We start from the raw sequence: 17,703 nt of genomic DNA, 5'->3' as shown, positions 1-17,703 counted from the left end.
TTTGAAGTCCATTACAATATCCCACAGGAATGACCAGAAATGCAAACAGATGCTAAATTGCAGCTCCCTTCACTGGCAAAACTTGTCTTTTCAATTTTCATAGAATATAGGTGGAACTTCTTGATCTAGACTGTGGAAAAACCACAGAACCAGGTTTTGTCATGATAATTATTGCAGAGTAGTATCATATAAGGCCTTACGCAACATAAGGGTGACAGAATGAGCCTGATAGTCAATTCAGTGTTTGTAGAGCAGTTCATGGTCTTGGATTTAAAAGGGGATGAACTATGTGTATGTGCCACACACACAAATAAGATGAACCACATCACAGAGTGGAATGGAATACATACAGAAGAATATCTCACCCTGAGATGATTCTGTTGAAGGATCACTCTTAAGAGCACTGATGTCTAGGTTTTAAGATTTGTAGAACATGCTTCCTTTTGTGCATATAAAGGGAATTTACTGGCCTGAAGATGCATTTTTTTGAAGTAAGCTGGTTGTGCTATGTACCTGATTTGCTAGCTCGGGTAAAAGCTGTTTCTGGTATTGTTGGAGTTTAGGATTCTGTAATAAAATAGGATGCTTAGATACTCTTTTGAGTCGAACAACCAGAAAATATTTCTAAATAGTTGTTAAATAACTAATACTGGCATGTGAGCACCAGGAAAAGACTGAAAGGTTGGGGTGTACTGGATATACCAATTTTCATTTCAGTGTACTCTACAAATCTGAATTGAATTGTGGGAGGCTTTTCTCACCTATTCCATTAAAGGAGCTTGTGACAGAGGAATGTGGTCTGTTCCATTACCCTGAACCCAAAGAGGAAAAATTCAACACAGAAAAATCTCAATAGACAATTGAGTTACAACTTTTATCCTCTGTTAGTATACATCTATAGAGTCATTACTCATGGATTGCATTTATCTGGGCAAATCTTCATCAGTGTCATCAACAGTAACACCTGATGGTGTGAACTGGAATCTAGGCCATGCCTTGCAACTGACACACATGTGACCTGTGAAATCCAAACAGTCCATTGTATTTGTCATGATCAAAAGCAAAGGGCTGCTATTAAATATCTTATAGGAGCTCTTTAAAAACAAATTAGTCTGGAAGAGTATTGTATTTTCAATATTCTTAATGCTGTGCACATACATTTATCTGTTTGCCAATTGTCATTTTGTGAAATGATCTCTGCAGTAGACTACTGTGCAGCAAAAACCACTTGGTTGTTAATGTCAAAACTATTTTATAAATAGAATCATAGCCAACCAGAGCTTTAAATTCAGATACTTTGTTCATTAACAACCAGACATTGCGGTGGTCTGGACTAACTCAGCAAACTATGAGTTAGAATAATGAAATGGCAAAGGTTAATGTGAAAGGAGGTATTTATTGTGAAGCAGTAGAGTGGTTTAAAGTCATACTTAACAAATGTAATACTGGAAGATTAGTATTTGAGAATCAGTCAACACTATAATAAATATAGTGCAACTGGACTATCTCAGTCTAACAGGCAAGAGTGAAGCCGGGGGTGGGGGGAGAACACAAGGAAAGCAAGGACAAACTGATAAGCTTCTTAATAAATTTACATATTACAGGACAGTTTTGTGAAAGTCTGAAATCTACTAGTGTCTTAATAACTACAAAGACAAGATTAACTTGTTATGCAATGTAAGTAGTAAAATGAACACAGTGTTAACACCCTGGATGCTCAGAGGACAGAATTAAAATGGCTGCTTGATGCTTTCTTCTCCTTATTATTTTTTTAGGAAAAAGACTGAATTATTTATTTCCAAGGTCATACACATTTATCAAGTTGTTGAGTACACAGCGTGTTTAGTGCTTTTCAGATATTCTGTTACTTACAAAAACGAGCTAACAAAGTGGGCAGCTTTGGAAGAGTGAAGTAGCTATTTTTCTCCAACAGGTTTTTCAGACTATAGCTGCATTATCAATGTAGTCTGATATCAATAGGAGTTTGGGTTAAACTTGATGAATATGAGCCTGAGAAACAGTAAAGCCGCTTAGCAGCACTGTGGCTATTAGAGAAGTCTTAAGGTGAGTGTCAATTTAATTTATGTCGACTTTAAAGACCCCTTTTTACTGCCAGAGTGATGCAAAGGGGGCATTAGTATAAATGAGAATCAGGCCCCACATTTTTATTACTCTATGGCTTTCAAAAGGCTGTACGTGGTTATTTGTCAGTCCGTCTAGCTGCTGTTAATAGTTTTGTTTGCTGAGGTACAGTGTTACAAGGTAGAAATTAAAAAATAACTTTTGCAATCAATACTACAGTTACCACAGTAATTTCCTCTCACCTATTTGGAAAAACTGTTGCCATCAGAGTGGTACTTTATGATAAATGCTGACTTTTTAATGGTGATACTCTTGATCAGTTATGGGAGTAATTTTGAAATGGGAGCTGGGGTGGGGGGGAGAAGGTAATATTTACCCTTTGGAATTAAAGCCCTGTTGCACAAGATTGCTTAAGCATATGTGTAAATAAGAACATGGGCCATCTCAATGAAGTAAATGGGACTTCTCTTGTGCTTAAGAGAGGCCTATGTTGAAGTTCTTTGCTAGATTAGAGCTCAAGTGTCTCATGTATTGTCTTTGCTTCTTGGGAGCCAAGTCCATGATAGACTCTAACACATTTTGTCAGCCAAAAATCAAGGTGACATGATCTTCCCTTCTGTATCTTCAAATGTGGTTCCGGTTCATATAAGGCTTTATAGAACTGCCTCTGATGTTGGTGGGAGTCTTTCCATTGTTGTCAGTAGGGACTGGATCCAACCTAAAAGGCTCAATCCTGCAAAATCCTGAGTGGTGCCATTCCCCAGTGTGCTGAGCTCCTGTAATGTCCATTGACTTGAATGGGAACTGGGGCACTCAGCACTTCCAGGAGATGCTCAGCACCTTGCAGGATTGAGCTTGTGAAGATCTAATTCTCTTTAAGGCTTGTTAAATTGTTGATTTTGATGTTTTCCTGTGGCAGTGAATGTTTTAGGTTTGAACTCCGTATAGTGTTGCAGCGTCTCTGTACTTTTTATGTCTTAATAAGTCAGCCTTTCTTAAATTAAATAAAATAATCTTTTAATCAGTGATGAATCCAAACTAGAACAGCAAATCCAAACATCCCTGAACTTTGAGGAGAGTTTGGATTTAGACCCAAAGTCAGAGCTAATCTTCATGACTTTGGCTCATCTGTGTGTTCTTTTGGTTTAAAAAAAAATAATAATTACACGCTCTCTTCTTTCAAGGAGGAAAAAGTAGGTCAGATCACCCATGGCAAATCCTGGGAATAGAGACTGGCATTAGCATTAATATTTGCTTTATTATTGAAATGTTGGTCAACATACTTTGAAATATAGACTGCAAAAAGCAGCATAATCTCACCAAATCCATGTTAGGAATGCCTGGCATACCTGATGTGAACATGGATATGACTTTAAAGAGTGGGTGCAATTATAAATGAGGGATTCCAAAGCTAGGTAGAGAAGAGGGACTTCAAACCAGCCACCCAGAAATCTGCAGACAAATAGTGTTTCTGAGAAGATGAAGCATGGCACCTTGCATGGTCATCAGATGTGTAGATGGAGCCTGGGACTTCTGGGTCTTAAAGCATGAACCTCTGCTGCCTGAGCAAAAGACCTTGGTTAGCCAAGGCTCTAGCAAGTTCATCAGCCTCTACAGGTGTCCTAGCTATCGCTAGAGAGGGACAGAGTTCCACATTGAGTGGGTGTAGGTTAGCCAGCCTGTTAGAATGCTATGGGAGAGAACCTACCTTAGAGAGAAGAGGGTAATGTATAGAGCAAGTTGGAAAATGGATTTTAATTTCCACAGAAAATTTGGAGTAAAAAATCAAAACCCAAAATATTTGGACCAAAAATTGAATTAGTTTGGTTCAGAAATGCCATTGTGGTGCATGCTGGGAGTTGGGGTTCCTTGTGCTCCCAATCTTATCTATGGGCCAGGGTTCCTGGTTGGACCACACTTTCCAGATGCACCACGGCTCCCCTCTTGGGTAGAGGAGGCCATGCATCATGACAGTCACATAGTCTTAAACTATGTGTTAGCTCCAAAAGTGGTGTCCATTTTTAAAGTGTACAGAGGACAGCTTGGTTACTTACCAGATCAGCAATCGTGCATCACCAATGTCCTTAGATGTTGATAAATGTTTGGCTGTGCATGTGTGTGCTGCCCCAGCCCTCCACAGAGAGCTGGTATGGCAGACCTTGAGCGAACCGCCCAATGACCACAAGATTCGTTAAGGGACAATGTTTATTGTTGATGAAGCATGGTACTAGTATCCTGCAGACTTTACCAGACCACTAATACATGTGTGCCCATAACAATGGACCAGCTTAGTGCATGGCGGGAGTTTTTGTTTTTTTCCAGGCCAGGGAAAGATACTTTATTTGAGATACATTTTTATACCCCAATACAAACAAGTTAGTACTGCCCCTCTGACATAGTTACTGCCTCCTGACGTCGCTAATTATTACTCATTACCTTGTACATGTTAGTTTTTTAAAAACATTTTTATTACATATTGTCTTCCTGACCGTATCTTTTAGGAGGGGTCAGTGTGTTCTGTTATCCTCGGGGAACGTGTTTGTACCATCCTTGGTATCAGGATGTTCTGGTACCACTTGATATTGAGATGTGTTTGTGTGAGTACTTTGTGACTAGCACTTTTTAGGAATGTGTATTTCTGCAATATCAGCCCTGTTCTTTCCAGATTCTGTGAGCAGGTCCTGCCTCATACCAGGGCAGCCCTTTGCTACAACGACTTATGTTTCAGGCTCTCTTCCTACTACACCCTTGACTTCCCTGGAAATTCTGTATGTGGAGCAGCTGTAGAATAAGTCCCTGTAATATGTATTGTTACTTGCACTAATAATTATTTGTCTAGCACATAGAGTGCTAGTTGTTGTAGAGATTGATAAGAAGACAAAAGGCCAAAATTTCAAAGGTATTTAGGAGACTAAAGATGCAGATGTCTAGTAGGATTTTCACAACCACATAGGTGGCTAATGGTTGATTTCAATGGGAGTTAGGCATCTGGGTGCTTTTGAGTTTCGCATTTGCCACCTATTTGCATCACTAGGTGCCTGTAATCTTTTAAAATCTGGTCGAGAGCCCCTGCCCTGAAGAATTTTCAATCTAAACAGTCAACAAGCAAAGGATGGAGGAAATTACTGCAATTGAGTGGTGAAGTTTAAAATATGTCTTGTAGTCCACAGTATTCGTATGTTTAGTAAACGTCAGTGGGAATACACTCTTTAAAGGCATAATACCAGATCCTTCATATGAGTGTGTTAAATGCTTGGTGTGTGAGCAAATCGTATATTTTACTCCTTTTGTGGGTGTTTTTTTTCTTTTTGTTTTCCAGTGGTATACTTTCCCCTATAAGAAACAGCAGGTACATTTCACCTACATGTATAAAATTGCCTTGCTTTTAGAATAAGTTGGGCTGTGCTGAACAATGATATAAAGACAGGATCTGCCAGTGTTTGCATCCTGTCTTTGCCGACAATGAGTGGAGAGAGCCCTTTTTATCTTACTTCAAATCAAAGCTACAGAAGATATATTTGTTTTAACTTACATTGTAGTAAATTAAAGTTCTCTGAAGCACATGACAGTGTTATATAAAAACCAGCACCTCTTAGATGTAGGCAAGAGTTAGGATGGTAAATGGATAGCGATCTAGATTGCACTTTGAAATACAGATCTTGAAAACAAAATGTGTAATTAGATTTCTTTTCAAATGCCCTCAGTGATATAAGGGCAAAAAATAAGGTTGGTCCTTGAAGACTGCTGCTTACATCTAGTTTATTGAATTAAATAGTTTTCACTGTTGTATGAAAATTACTTTTTTAATATATTACAGACCTTCTGAAGTATTAGAAATACTATATTCCTGTTGACAGTTTAAATTAATCTTAGCATATCACAACATTAAAAATCATTATCTTGTCTTTGTGTTATGAAGCTTGCTACAATCTAGATATACTATAAAGAAGGTTGTATTAACTTTACTGGATGTTAATCAGATAAGCATTAAGATTTATGACAGCACTTGGAAATCTTCATTAGGTAAACATGATTCTCCTTTAGTTGCCTTGGGTAGCACCCAAAGCACTTGGCTTATGTACAGCAGAATAGGCAGCCTAGTAGATCAGCTTATGAGGAGACAGCTGCTTTTGTTAAATGGCTTTATATATATATAAGCTTTGGTTAAGTAAACATTGTGAGACACAGAATAGTTAGCTCATGTATCTATTTGGCAGCTTACTGTTCATTCCAGATGCTTCTGGAGATGATTTTGGGGCTTTTTTTTTTTTTTTTAAATCAGGTACAGTATCTGGGCTAGAACTTCAGTTAGTATGAATCAGCATAGCAACAATAATTTACACCAGCTGAGGATTTGACTTTAAGATTAGTGTGTATTATGAGTGTGTCTGTTATAATTCTATAGATTAAGCTTATGATCAGAGTAGAAAGCCTATTCAATAAGAAGGCTGGGGTCCTGTGGAAAAAAGTGCTATGTAACCATGTAAGTGAAGGCTGTATTATAATGCATAGCTTGGGTTGCACAGGCTACTTTCATTCTAGCACTTCCTAATTTCTGAGTGTGTCACTTTCCAGCCCTAAAGTTCTTGGTGTGCTGAGGATGATGGTAGAGGAGGGCAGAGGTACATCACCTTTACACATCCTTATCTTAAGCCTATCCCTTAGCAGAGGTTATAGATCATCCTCAGAGGATGTTCCAGCATCCAAGCCTCACCCAAGTGCAAGGGCCCTCCATCCACACACCCTACACCAGGAGAGAAAGCTGAGAAGGGCTATGCCAGCTGGTGCCACTTGGAGAATTGACTCTGTCACCTGCATCCTTCAGTAGCTATTTAAGCTGGCTTTGTGCCAGTAGGGTTCAGGACCTGACTCTAGAGTTTTATTTTTCTGTCATGGTGATTCATTGCTTGTATTTACTCATTGCAATAGGAAGGTGAAAACATTTTCTATCTCGCTGTTGAAGATATTGAAATGGATACAGAGCTGCTGATTGGCTATCTTGATAGTGATATGGAAGAAGCGGAGGAGGAGGAGGAGGAGGAAATGATCCTTAATCAAGAAGATGAAGACAATACTACTACTACTACTAATAGTAACAACAGCAATAAAGAACTACAACAAGCTGGTGAGAAAGGTACAGATGAGACATGAGTGAGAACTAAAGTAGCTTTTGTGTGTTTAAAAACTACATCAAAACAAGGAAACAAAAACTTCTTACTAGTGAGAAACTGAAGATGCCTGTACAGATATTTTACTCATTTGTGTGTCAAAACTGAGGGCCCTGTCCTCTGCTCCCTTGCACATGTAGAGTCATTTACCTTCATTGAAAGAGAGTGTGAAATGGTTGTAAAGCTACCAGAGCAGAATGATACGTTGCTGCAAATGCCAAAAGTGTGTAGAGCATTGATGAATTGGTGCTCGACCTCAATATTACTTTTTACTCCTGTTAAGAAAGGCAACACAGCAGAGAGAGAGTGAGCTGGATTCTGTTTTTTATTATGGAGAATCAGCAAATTTCAGTAATCTGCACAACCACACTGCAGGGAATGAGGTTGCATAGGCATAACTGAAGGCCGAACTTGGCCTGCAGACCACTGATTGATATGATGATGCACCAAAAGGAAGGAATCCAGTCTGTTTGCAGTGTTGGCATTTAGCAAAAGTAAACCCTACTTGTCCTGGGATTTGGTATGGATAATCCTTTGAGAAACAATGGACCCACTGAACTCGGTGAATCTCATGAGGCCATTTTATATAGTCCCTTTTCAGAGTAGGAGCTCACTTTTAAAGTAATCAGAAATATAATTGCCTAGAAAGTATACCTCTACTAATGTGTTTTTTTCTCTCTCCCCCCGTCCCCCAACTGTGTAGATTCTCTCAGCTGCAAAGAGGACCACACATGTCCAAATTGTGAATCCAGTTTTGCCAGCCAGGAGATCCTAGCTGAACACCTTCAGACGCTGCACCAAAAACCTAGTGAGGAAAAGGAATTTAAGTGCAGGAACTGTGGAAAGAAATTCCCAGTTAAACAAGCCTTACAAAGACAGTGCGTACACACACGAGTGCTTTCTATAAATAACCCTTTAAACCAATCAGTAAGCTTAGTCACATCATTAACTACAGTTTCTGTTGCCTGCAGCTTTCATGCCTCTTTTTTCTAATGGTGTTGTGATTTAAGAGGTTAGGGCTGCACTAAATTTCATTGCCTTTAGTAATTGAATTAGCCTTTCATACTTTGCCCAGTACATTAATTTTTGAATATGTTGACTTGCTGTACTTCGTACAGATCTTTAGTTTGAACCACTAGTGCCATTAATGTTTAAATAATTGGTGCCTTTAGGAAGCCTGGTCTGGGGGAAAAGGCTGTGTAATCCATGTATTGTATTGCATATCAGAGCTGTTGTGCAATGCTGGAACTTTGGTCTACATCAGTGGACTATTTTATCAAGGAGCCTCATGGAAACAGATGGCATCTCAGCTATCTCCAACGGGTGCCATTGTGGAATTAGAATAAAACTTTGAAGTAGGGAGATGAAGATGTAAAAGGACGAAGAAAGAGGAATAAAAACCTCTTGATTTAATTGAACCTTTGTGGGCAGAACAAAATATAAATTGAAACCTGAAAAAGAGGCAAGATTTAAAAGCAAATCGGTTTCAGTTCTGTCCATTATTGTGTATATTTAGCCTTTAAAGTCATGTACAATATACTTTACATGAAAACTTTCCTAATCTAATTGATATTTTGTGTTTTTCTTCTAATACACAATGCTTGTAAGTAAATCAAATAGTGGATGAAATGGATGTACCACTTTTTTTTTAACTGTAGATTTAGTTATAGAGGGTACCCCATTTAATCTGTTAAATATTGGAAAAAGAGTAAAATAATATTACATAGCTGCATTAAACTGTTTCTGTAATGAAGTGATCTGTTGTTTTCATGTAGATAACATCATATTAATCTCTTAAATAATTATATCTTATTTATAAGCAAATGCTCTGTGTGCTTTTCTGAATAATGTGATTTTCTGGAGTAGTATTTTGTAGAGGGAACAAAATGTTTTCAAGCAAAAATAAACTTTCGTCCTTCTAATCTATAATTTGCATTTGATTTGTGCTAGGTGATTAGTTAAATTTATTAAAAACTAGGTGAAAGCCTTTGCTGTCGTCTTGGTGTAATTTGCAAAGTGTAAAAAAAGCCAAAATGGCTGAGAACTTAAAAATGGGATGGTAACAGACTGTGAATCACAGTGATGATTGAACCTGATTGAACATGTTTTCTAAATAAAACAAGCTCTCAACCATGCTTGTAGCTCTTCCCATTGCTTCAGTTGATAATTGTGGAATCGTATTTTTATTTCTTCCCAAGTGCTGTTTTTGTGTGTGTGTGTATATATATATATATATATATATATATATATATATATATATATATATATATATATATATATATATATATATATATATATATATATATATATATATATATATACACACATACACACACACATATACACATAAACAGCGCTTGGGGAGAAAAAGATAAGTGCATTGGTAATTGAGAATAGCTTTCCATTTTATACTATGGCCCCAAACTTTAGCTGTGTCAGTCCCAGTATATTAGAGAGGCAAGATGGATGGGGGTAATATCTTTCATTGGACCAACTTCTGTTGATGAGAAAGACAAGCTTTCAAGTTTAGACAGAACTCTTCTTAAGGTCTGGGAAAGGTAATCAGAATGTCATAGCTAAATATGAAGTAGAACCTCCAAAGATGAGCCTCAAAACTTAAATTCATAACTTTGCTAATCACTAAAAGTCATGGACTGAATAGAGGCACTAGATTTATGGCTCATTACAACAACCTCTAACAGTTAACCTAATAACAGCCCTTATAACACTCCGAAGCTGCTTTCACACCACTTTTCTTTCCCTCCTTTGATTGAAGGGGTGTAAATGGGCCACTTCACCTTGAATGGTCCCTTGAAATATGAATTAACTACTTATGCTAAACAATCTGCTCACCTTGTATTTAGCTGTGACACTCTGAGTATGTTTCTCAGATCTGAGTAAGAGCTTCATGTAAGCTCGAAAGCTTGTCTCTCTCACTAACAGAAGTTGGTGCAGTAAAAGATATTACCTCATCCACCTTGTCGCTCATATTTATGCATGTGAGTAATCCCACTGAACTCAAAGTTTGTAAAGTTACTCATGTGTTTGTAAGATTGGGCCTATCTTCTCTAACTGTTACAGTCAAAATGTTGTTTAGAGAATATTTGCCTTATATTTTGTTTTATCTTTTCCCCTAGTGTCCTTCAGTGCACAGAGAATGTCAATCCAGGAGACACTTCAAGAAGTTTTCAGTGTTCTGTTTGCAATACGTCCTTCAGCTCAGAGTCGAGGTTTTGTGTCCGAGTTACTGGACTGCTGTCATATCATTGCTGGCCTCCCTTTGCATGTTTGCTTTCAAGCTTATTAGTTTATGTGAATCCTAACAGTGAAAGAAGTGAAATACTTTCATTCCTACCAGCTGTAAGTAATGCATGAGGTGGCCCTGGAACTCTGCTGTGTGGCATGTGTTAAGCTCAGAGTGCTTGCTATGAGTCTGTGTTCTCTAGCTACGTCTTCATGTATTATTTTTCCTTTGCTGGTTATCCGATATAGTTATGAGCAGCACAAAGAAGCATGCAGAGGGGATGCTAGATTCATATGCAAGGCTGATAGCTGCGGGAAGAGGTTCAAGAGTAAGGACGCTCTGAAAAAGCACAAGGAAAATGTTCACACTGGTAAGAAATTATTGAATATGACATTATTAACAGGATTGCTGATCTGTTGCCTAACAGACAACTTTTCATTCACAAACAAAAGGAAGAACCATCTTTCATTCTATTTCAAATGGTATTCTTGATACATTTTCATTTAGTTGAATATCCTATTTCTGTAATGTTTTGATTTGAATACAATTAATGTAACCTTCCCACTTCTTCCAAAGGCTGTGGATATAACTAAGTATATCAGGAATAAAATAAATCTGAACAATGGTAAATGGCCATTACTAGAAGGAGATGGCAAAATTGTTTAAAATGATGGACAAAAGGCAGAATTGTTCAATAATATGTCAGTTCTGTATTTGGAAAGAAGGAAGATGTTGTACTCATCTCTCATGAGGATGATGAACTACTCTTATATCCATTAGTAACTCAGGAATATGTTTGCAATTATTAGGCTAGACATTTTAAAATTAGGAGGCCCATATGACTTGTACTCAAGAGTCCTAAAAGAGGTGGCTGAGATGTCTGGCCTCCTGATGTTAATTTTTAATAAGTCTTGGCATACCAGGAAATTCTAGAAGATTGGAAGAGTGCTAATGTATGCTAATATTGAGAAAAGCCAGGCAAGGTGACTTGGGTAATTAATTATAAATCAGTTCGTCCAGCATGAATCCTGAGCAAAATAATGGAAAACTGATACAGGATTCAATTAATAAAGAGCTAAAGGATGAGACTATAATTAACACCAGTCAATATGTTTGGATGGAAAATGGGTCTTATCAAACAAACCTCATTTCATTTTTTGTATCATTTCAGATTTGGTTGATAAAGTTGACTGCATAGATGTAATATACTTAGATTTTTTAAGGCATTTGACTTAATACCTTGTGGCATTATAATTTCAAAAATAGCACTATACAATATCAGTAAAGCACATCTTAAATGGATCAAAAACTACCTGACAGATCTAAAAAAGTAGTTGTCAATGAAGAATCATCTTTGAATGGGGTGTTTTTTTCTGGGGTTCTCCAGGGATTGGTAGTAGTTCCAACACTATTGAATATGTTCATCAATGGTCCGGAAGTACATAGAAATCATTGATGATATATCTTGCAGATGGCCTAAAGATTGGCAGAGTGATAAATAATGATGGGACTAGAGCAGTCATTCAGAGCAATCTGGATCACTTGGTAAGCTGGGTCCATTCAAACAAAATTTGTTGTAATACAGCAAAATGTAAAACCAAAGGAACAAAGCATGTATGCCATGCCTACAGAATGTGGGACTATATCCTGGAAAGCAGAGACTCTAAAAAAGATTAGGGGTCATAGTGGACAAGCACTTAATGTGACCTCCCAGTGTGATGCTGTAGCAAAGAAGGCTAATGCGATCCTTGGATGTTGGAGAACCAGGGAGATAGCTGTATTGTTTTGTATGCATTTTATATGTACTCAGTTTACCTGCTTGATATTATTCTGGCTGACTGCAAGGAGTTAAATCAAAAGAGGCTGTTAGAGAGGAGCAAATAGGAAATGAAACAATGACAGAGATGAGATATGTACAGGGAGAATATGCGGGGTCCTTAAGAGAAACAATGGGTGAGTTAGCCAGTGGGAAATGCCTACTTGCTTGTTGCCAGAAGGGCCAGAGATTGAGATCAAAAGAACACTAAGCAGTTAAAATTCTCTGCGTAAAGGAAAAAGGAAGTAGGCTGGCAGCAGCCGCTCAGGGAGAGCAGAACCTTCCATTTTCTATTGGCATTGCATAATTAGGGCCAGCCTTATGCAGTCATTCAGGGGTATCAGACTTCACCAAACTTTCCTGTGGTCTCTGTGCATTACCACTTCAAGCATGGCGGGGAGCAGTCACCATGGGGCTGCTACTATTCTGCCTGCTTAGGTGGATGGGGAGTGGGCAGAGCCTTGATTCTGTCCCTCCACCATACTGGAAAGCACAAGTGATAAAAATGTCCAAGGGAAAGTAATCTACTGGTGAGGAGCAGTAGCAGATTATGTCACTGTCCTACACCTCTCAAGGAGGAAGGTAAGAGCAGGAAAGGAGTTCCCTGGGCTTCTCCTTCTCCGTGCACAATGAGCTCTTTGTACATGTGCCCCCTGTACGTGGATAAATGTGCCCCCTGTACAGGACTGTGCTTAGGCACAGTATAGCTCTGTCGGAGAAAAACTCAGTTCTCGCTTTTTGTTTGGGTGCAGCAAAATCAAATACTTTATTATTTCTCCAGTAATTACAATGGAGGGGAGAGAGTACCATAGGACACAGGGTCGCCCCAGTCCTGGACAGGTCTCTCAACTGGTAAACAATTACAGCAAGCCTTTATACTTTTGTTACAGACAATAACTAACAATAATACAGACAATAAAGAGGAACACTACATTTTGTTTATACATAAGCCATTCTGCTATCTTATTTGTCTCACTCCTAAGAAAAGCAAGCCTGCATATTTGGTTATCAGTTACAAGGTCGTAATAACTTTGTACACAGTTCTTGTCCTCTCGCCTCGCACTATCCTTGCTTCTACAAGTCTCACGTCATTAGGGTTACAGTATGGCCTGACTCTTGCTAACTGACTGACATGCATTAAAATCCCCTTCAAATCCTTGTTAATTATTTCCCTGCTTCCACAGCTCTCAGAGAGAAGTTTGTAACTCTCACTCTCCACTTATTCCCCAAAAAATCTCACTAGTGCTCTGATATAAGGAACTAGGTAGATTTCTTAATAATGAATACATGAAAATGTCTTGAAGGAGTCATTCCTTGGAGCTCCCGAAGAGGGAAATAAAGCAATTCCCTATCAGTTACAAATTCAAAATAAGGACTGATGAACTGATGACTGAATATATTGCAGTAAGGTATCTACAGTGTGTAATACAAGTGCAATCTGCTCTATGTACATGGACAACATTTCTAAAGATGATTTCACTTTCATTTTCACTAGCCATTGTGGCAGAGCCCCAGATCCTCAGAGATATTTAGGTGTCTGTCTGTCTGTCTTTGAGGATCTAGGCTAAAATAACTTCTTTAAAAAAAATAATTGGGTAAACTGAGTATTCAAGGCTCCTGAAATCTTATGCATTAATGGTTACAGCATGCTATTAACTTTGTTCATTCCTGCATATAGTGAGTGCATTGTGCAAAATGTTTACTAATAATATTAGTGTTAACTTTGAAATAAAATGGTGGCGTAAGAAAGATGATCTGGAAAGTGATAAAACACTGTAGACTTCCCTTCTTAACTACAGGTTTTTGGTACATGGCTGTGATATATGCTGACTTTATTTTCTATCTTAACGTCTTTAGTTTTATCCTAATTAAACTTCTGCAGACTGAAACACTGAGGATTAAGACATGTGTTGTTAAATGTAGTCCCCACAGGCTATGGAATGTTCCAGTTTCTAGCTACCTGCGGCTGTTGCTCATTTTGAGATTAGAAGTCTTTTCAGCATTTTTAAGAGAATACAATTGTATATTTTCATACAGTGCTTAAACAATATCTATATTGTAGTAAGATAAATAATGTATTTAAATAATTTCAATTTTCATGTTTGAGTAAGTAGGCTTTTTTCCTATTTATCAATCAGTATTTTATATTATCAGTTGAAGCTGAAATACAGTATGGATGGTGTTTGACTGAAAGTAGACCAAGTGCAGCTCTGCCTTTCTTCCATCAAAACACAAAGGGGGTAGAAGAGTAGATTATGATTTAGCAATCATCTTGGAATAAGGTGCCTTGGGACACTAGATACTGATGTTGGTGGGGATTATTGTGGAGGGACAGTATGGGTGTCCAGAATGATGTTATTCTTTTGTCCCTTTTTCTGTGGTGTTTGGTCATCCCAGAAGCTACCCACCTTCCTTCTCATTAGCTTTGCTTTGTGTGTCTCACACAGCAACATCTCCAGCAGCCAGCTGTCACCAGTTTACCTTTCCAGTTGCTTCAACTGATTACCAGGGAAATTAGGTTTCAGAGTAGCAGCCGTGTTAGTCTGTATCCGCAAATTAGGTGCTCTAGTTGTGGACCAGGACACATTGTACTAGTTGATGTTCAAATACAGAACAAGCTCCCTAAGAAGCTGGAAATACAAGTATAAGACAAGAAACGGATACAGAAACAATGAGACAATATTGATCAGCATGATAGGCTCTGGTCTCCGCACACCAGCAGCCTAAATGTTGTCAAGTGTTTTGTCATCGTCCGTGATTCCTCGGGGTCAAGGATGATCTCTTCCACAAGTTTTATTTTTATGGGTCCTTTGGTGACTAAGGAGTCCAATCGCTGAGCCGCAAACTCATTGGCAGACGTTGCAGGTGATGTTGGAAGGCAGGGATGGGCCATGACTGCTGCATAACAGTCGTCTGTCCTTTCTTTTCTGGCATTTTTCTGTGACCATGGCAAGGAAATTTTCCTCAAAAGTGATTGTTCCTTCTCTGACAAGTGTTCGCCGGTGAGCCCTGTCCTAGGCTACTGTCTCCCAGTGCGTGGTATTGATGCCACATCTCTTGATTTTTTTTGAGGGTGTCTTTAAAGCATTTCAAACTGGCTTTCTCCAGTTTCTTTTCTCCTTTGGTGAGTTGGGCGTACAGCAGTTGTTTTGGTAGGCATGCATCAGGCATGCACACAGTGTCCACTCCACTTCAGCTGGTGCTGAATAATCAAGGCCTCAATACTGAAGATGTTGGCCTCTGTACGGACACTGATGTTAGTGTGGTCACTCTTCCACTTTATGTTGAAGATTTTTCCAGAGAAAGTGCTAGTGTTCCAGGTTTTTCAGGTGTTTTCTGTAAGTCACCCAAGTCTTTCACCCATAGAGCTTACCACCAGTTTATAAACTAAAAGTGTCGTGTGTGTTCTGATGTCATTGTTTTTTAACACAACAGTCAAGACAGTCTGCCAAAGGCAAGGCTGGCAAAGCAGATTCTGTGCTGAATCTCAGTGTCTATGTATGCCCTCTGAGAGAGGTGGTTGCCAAGATAGGCAAAGTGGTCTACATTTTCCAGTTCTTCTCTGTCAATGTAGAACTTCCTTGCTAGGTCTGATGACTCACTGGGAGCTGGTTGGTGGAGAGCTCTTGTTTTGACAATGTTTAGTGTTTAGCCCTAGCCTTTTGTAAGCTTCAGAGAAACAATTATGGGCTGTTTGTAGATCTTCCTTTGAGTGTGCAATTACAGCACAATCATCAGTTATTGTTTCTGATGTTACTTTAGTTCTGGCACGGAGGTGAGAGTGGTTGAAAAGGTTGCCATCAGTCCAATATTGGATGCCAGTGCCCTGTAGTGGACAGTCTTGGATTAGCGTTTTCATAGCTGCTAGGATAATGGGGAAGAGGATCGGTGACAGTACACAGTCTTGTTTTACGCCAGTTCAGATGCAACGAGCTCAGAGGTAGAGCCACTTCATAGGATGGAGGTAGTCATCTGGTCATGGATGAGTCTTACAATGGTGGTAAATTTGCTTGGGAATTGAAACTTTGACATGATTTTCCACAGAGCCTCAAGATTTAGAGAGTTGAAGGCTTTGGTCAGATCGATAAAGGCCATATACGGCTCCTGGTGGTGTTTTTGATGTTATTCTTGGATCTATCTGGCTGCGAGAATCATGTCGGTGGTGCGTCGTGATGGTCTGAAGCCACACTTGCAATCTAGAAGTACTTCCTCTGCAAGAGGGACCAGGCGAATAAGTAAGATTCTATCAAGAATCTTCCCAGCGATGGAGAGAGAGGCAATGCCCCGATAGTTGCCACAGTCGTCCCTGTCTCCCCTTCTGAAAACGATGACGATGTTAGTCTGACAGAAGTCGGTGGGGATTTCTTCAGTGCACCAGATTTTGAGGATCTGCAAATGAAGCTTGTTAGTCAGTGTTTCTCCCCCCACTTTCAGTACTTCAGCTGGTATGCCATCAGGACCTGGAGCTTTATTGTTTTTCGTTTGATTAATTGCTTTGCAGACCTCCTCAGGTGTTGGTGGTTTGGCAAGAGTTTCCCAATTTGGGTACGGAGGGCTGGAGTCAATGGTGTCGTCAGTCACAGTTGATTCTTGATTTAGAAGCTTTTGGAAGTGTTCCTTCCAGTGCTCTTTGATGCATTTGTTGCCTTAAAGAAGCGTGCTACCCTTTTCAAATCTCAGCAGTGTGAGGCCACATGCGCTTCATCCGTACAAGGTCTTTGTCTCAGAAAAAAATGTGCATATCATGTCTGTCAGTAAATGCTTGGATTTATTTTGCTTTGTCCTCCCACCATTTGTTTTTGATTTCTCAGATCCTCTTTTGAACCTCAGCTTTAAGCTGATGGTAAGAGCTCTGCTTCTGACTGTATAATGGATGTTTCTGCCAGTTGCAGAAAGCTTTCCTCTTCTGGTCCAAGAGGGCTGTGATCTCAGTGTTCTTGTCATCTAACCAGTCCTGATGGCAGAGGGTAGCAAGGCTGATGGATTCCTCATGGATGGTCTATTTTAGAACTTCCCAGACTACTTTGACGCTTGTGTTGTCATTTCCAGGTATGTGTGTGGTCAGTTTTTCACTGAGGTGTGCTTTGAAGTTCTCTTGGTGACCTGAGGATTGAAGTTTTTGAATGTTGTATTGCCGTCTGTGTGATTTGAATTACTTTCTGTGTTCTGGTGCTATCCTGATGGACATGACTGACTTCACCAGGCAGTGGTCAGTCCAGCAATTGTCTGCTTCTGGGTAATTTGGATATCTTTTATATCCTGCATTCTTATAATGACTTAGCTTAGGAGGTGCCACTGTTTTGAATGGGGGTGTTGCCAAGTTGTTTTTTACTTGTTGCTTTGTCTGAAGATTGTGTTAGTGATCTCAAGGCCATGCTCTGTGCATTTGCTGA

General features: G+C 39.1%; 1 protein-coding gene across 5 annotated transcripts in view; it reads left to right on the top strand.

The window, feature by feature from the left end:
• The window catches only part of PRDM5 (PR/SET domain 5), a 142,961-nt gene that overhangs the window by 31,380 nt on the left and 93,878 nt on the right, over positions 1–17,703 (top strand). For 4 of the 5 annotated variants that reach the window (XM_045019971.1, XM_045019970.1, XM_045019972.1 and 1 more), the window contains 4 exons: positions 7,012–7,216; positions 7,954–8,128; positions 10,388–10,480; positions 10,743–10,864. In XM_045019971.1, coding sequence (XP_044875906.1) covers positions 7,012–7,216; positions 7,954–8,128; positions 10,388–10,480; positions 10,743–10,864 — 595 coding nt within the window. The remainder of the gene's footprint in view (positions 1–7,011; positions 7,217–7,953; positions 8,129–10,387; positions 10,481–10,742; positions 10,865–17,703) is intronic. The other variant, XM_045019974.1, reaches the window with a different exon arrangement.

The sequence above is a fragment of the Mauremys mutica genome, chromosome 5 (genome assembly GCF_020497125.1).
Source record: "Mauremys mutica isolate MM-2020 ecotype Southern chromosome 5, ASM2049712v1, whole genome shotgun sequence".
NCBI classification, from domain to species: Eukaryota; Metazoa; Chordata; order Testudines; family Geoemydidae; genus Mauremys; species Mauremys mutica.
The sequence above is the reverse complement of the archived record's forward strand: the minus strand, read 5'-3'. Positions and strand labels throughout refer to the sequence as shown.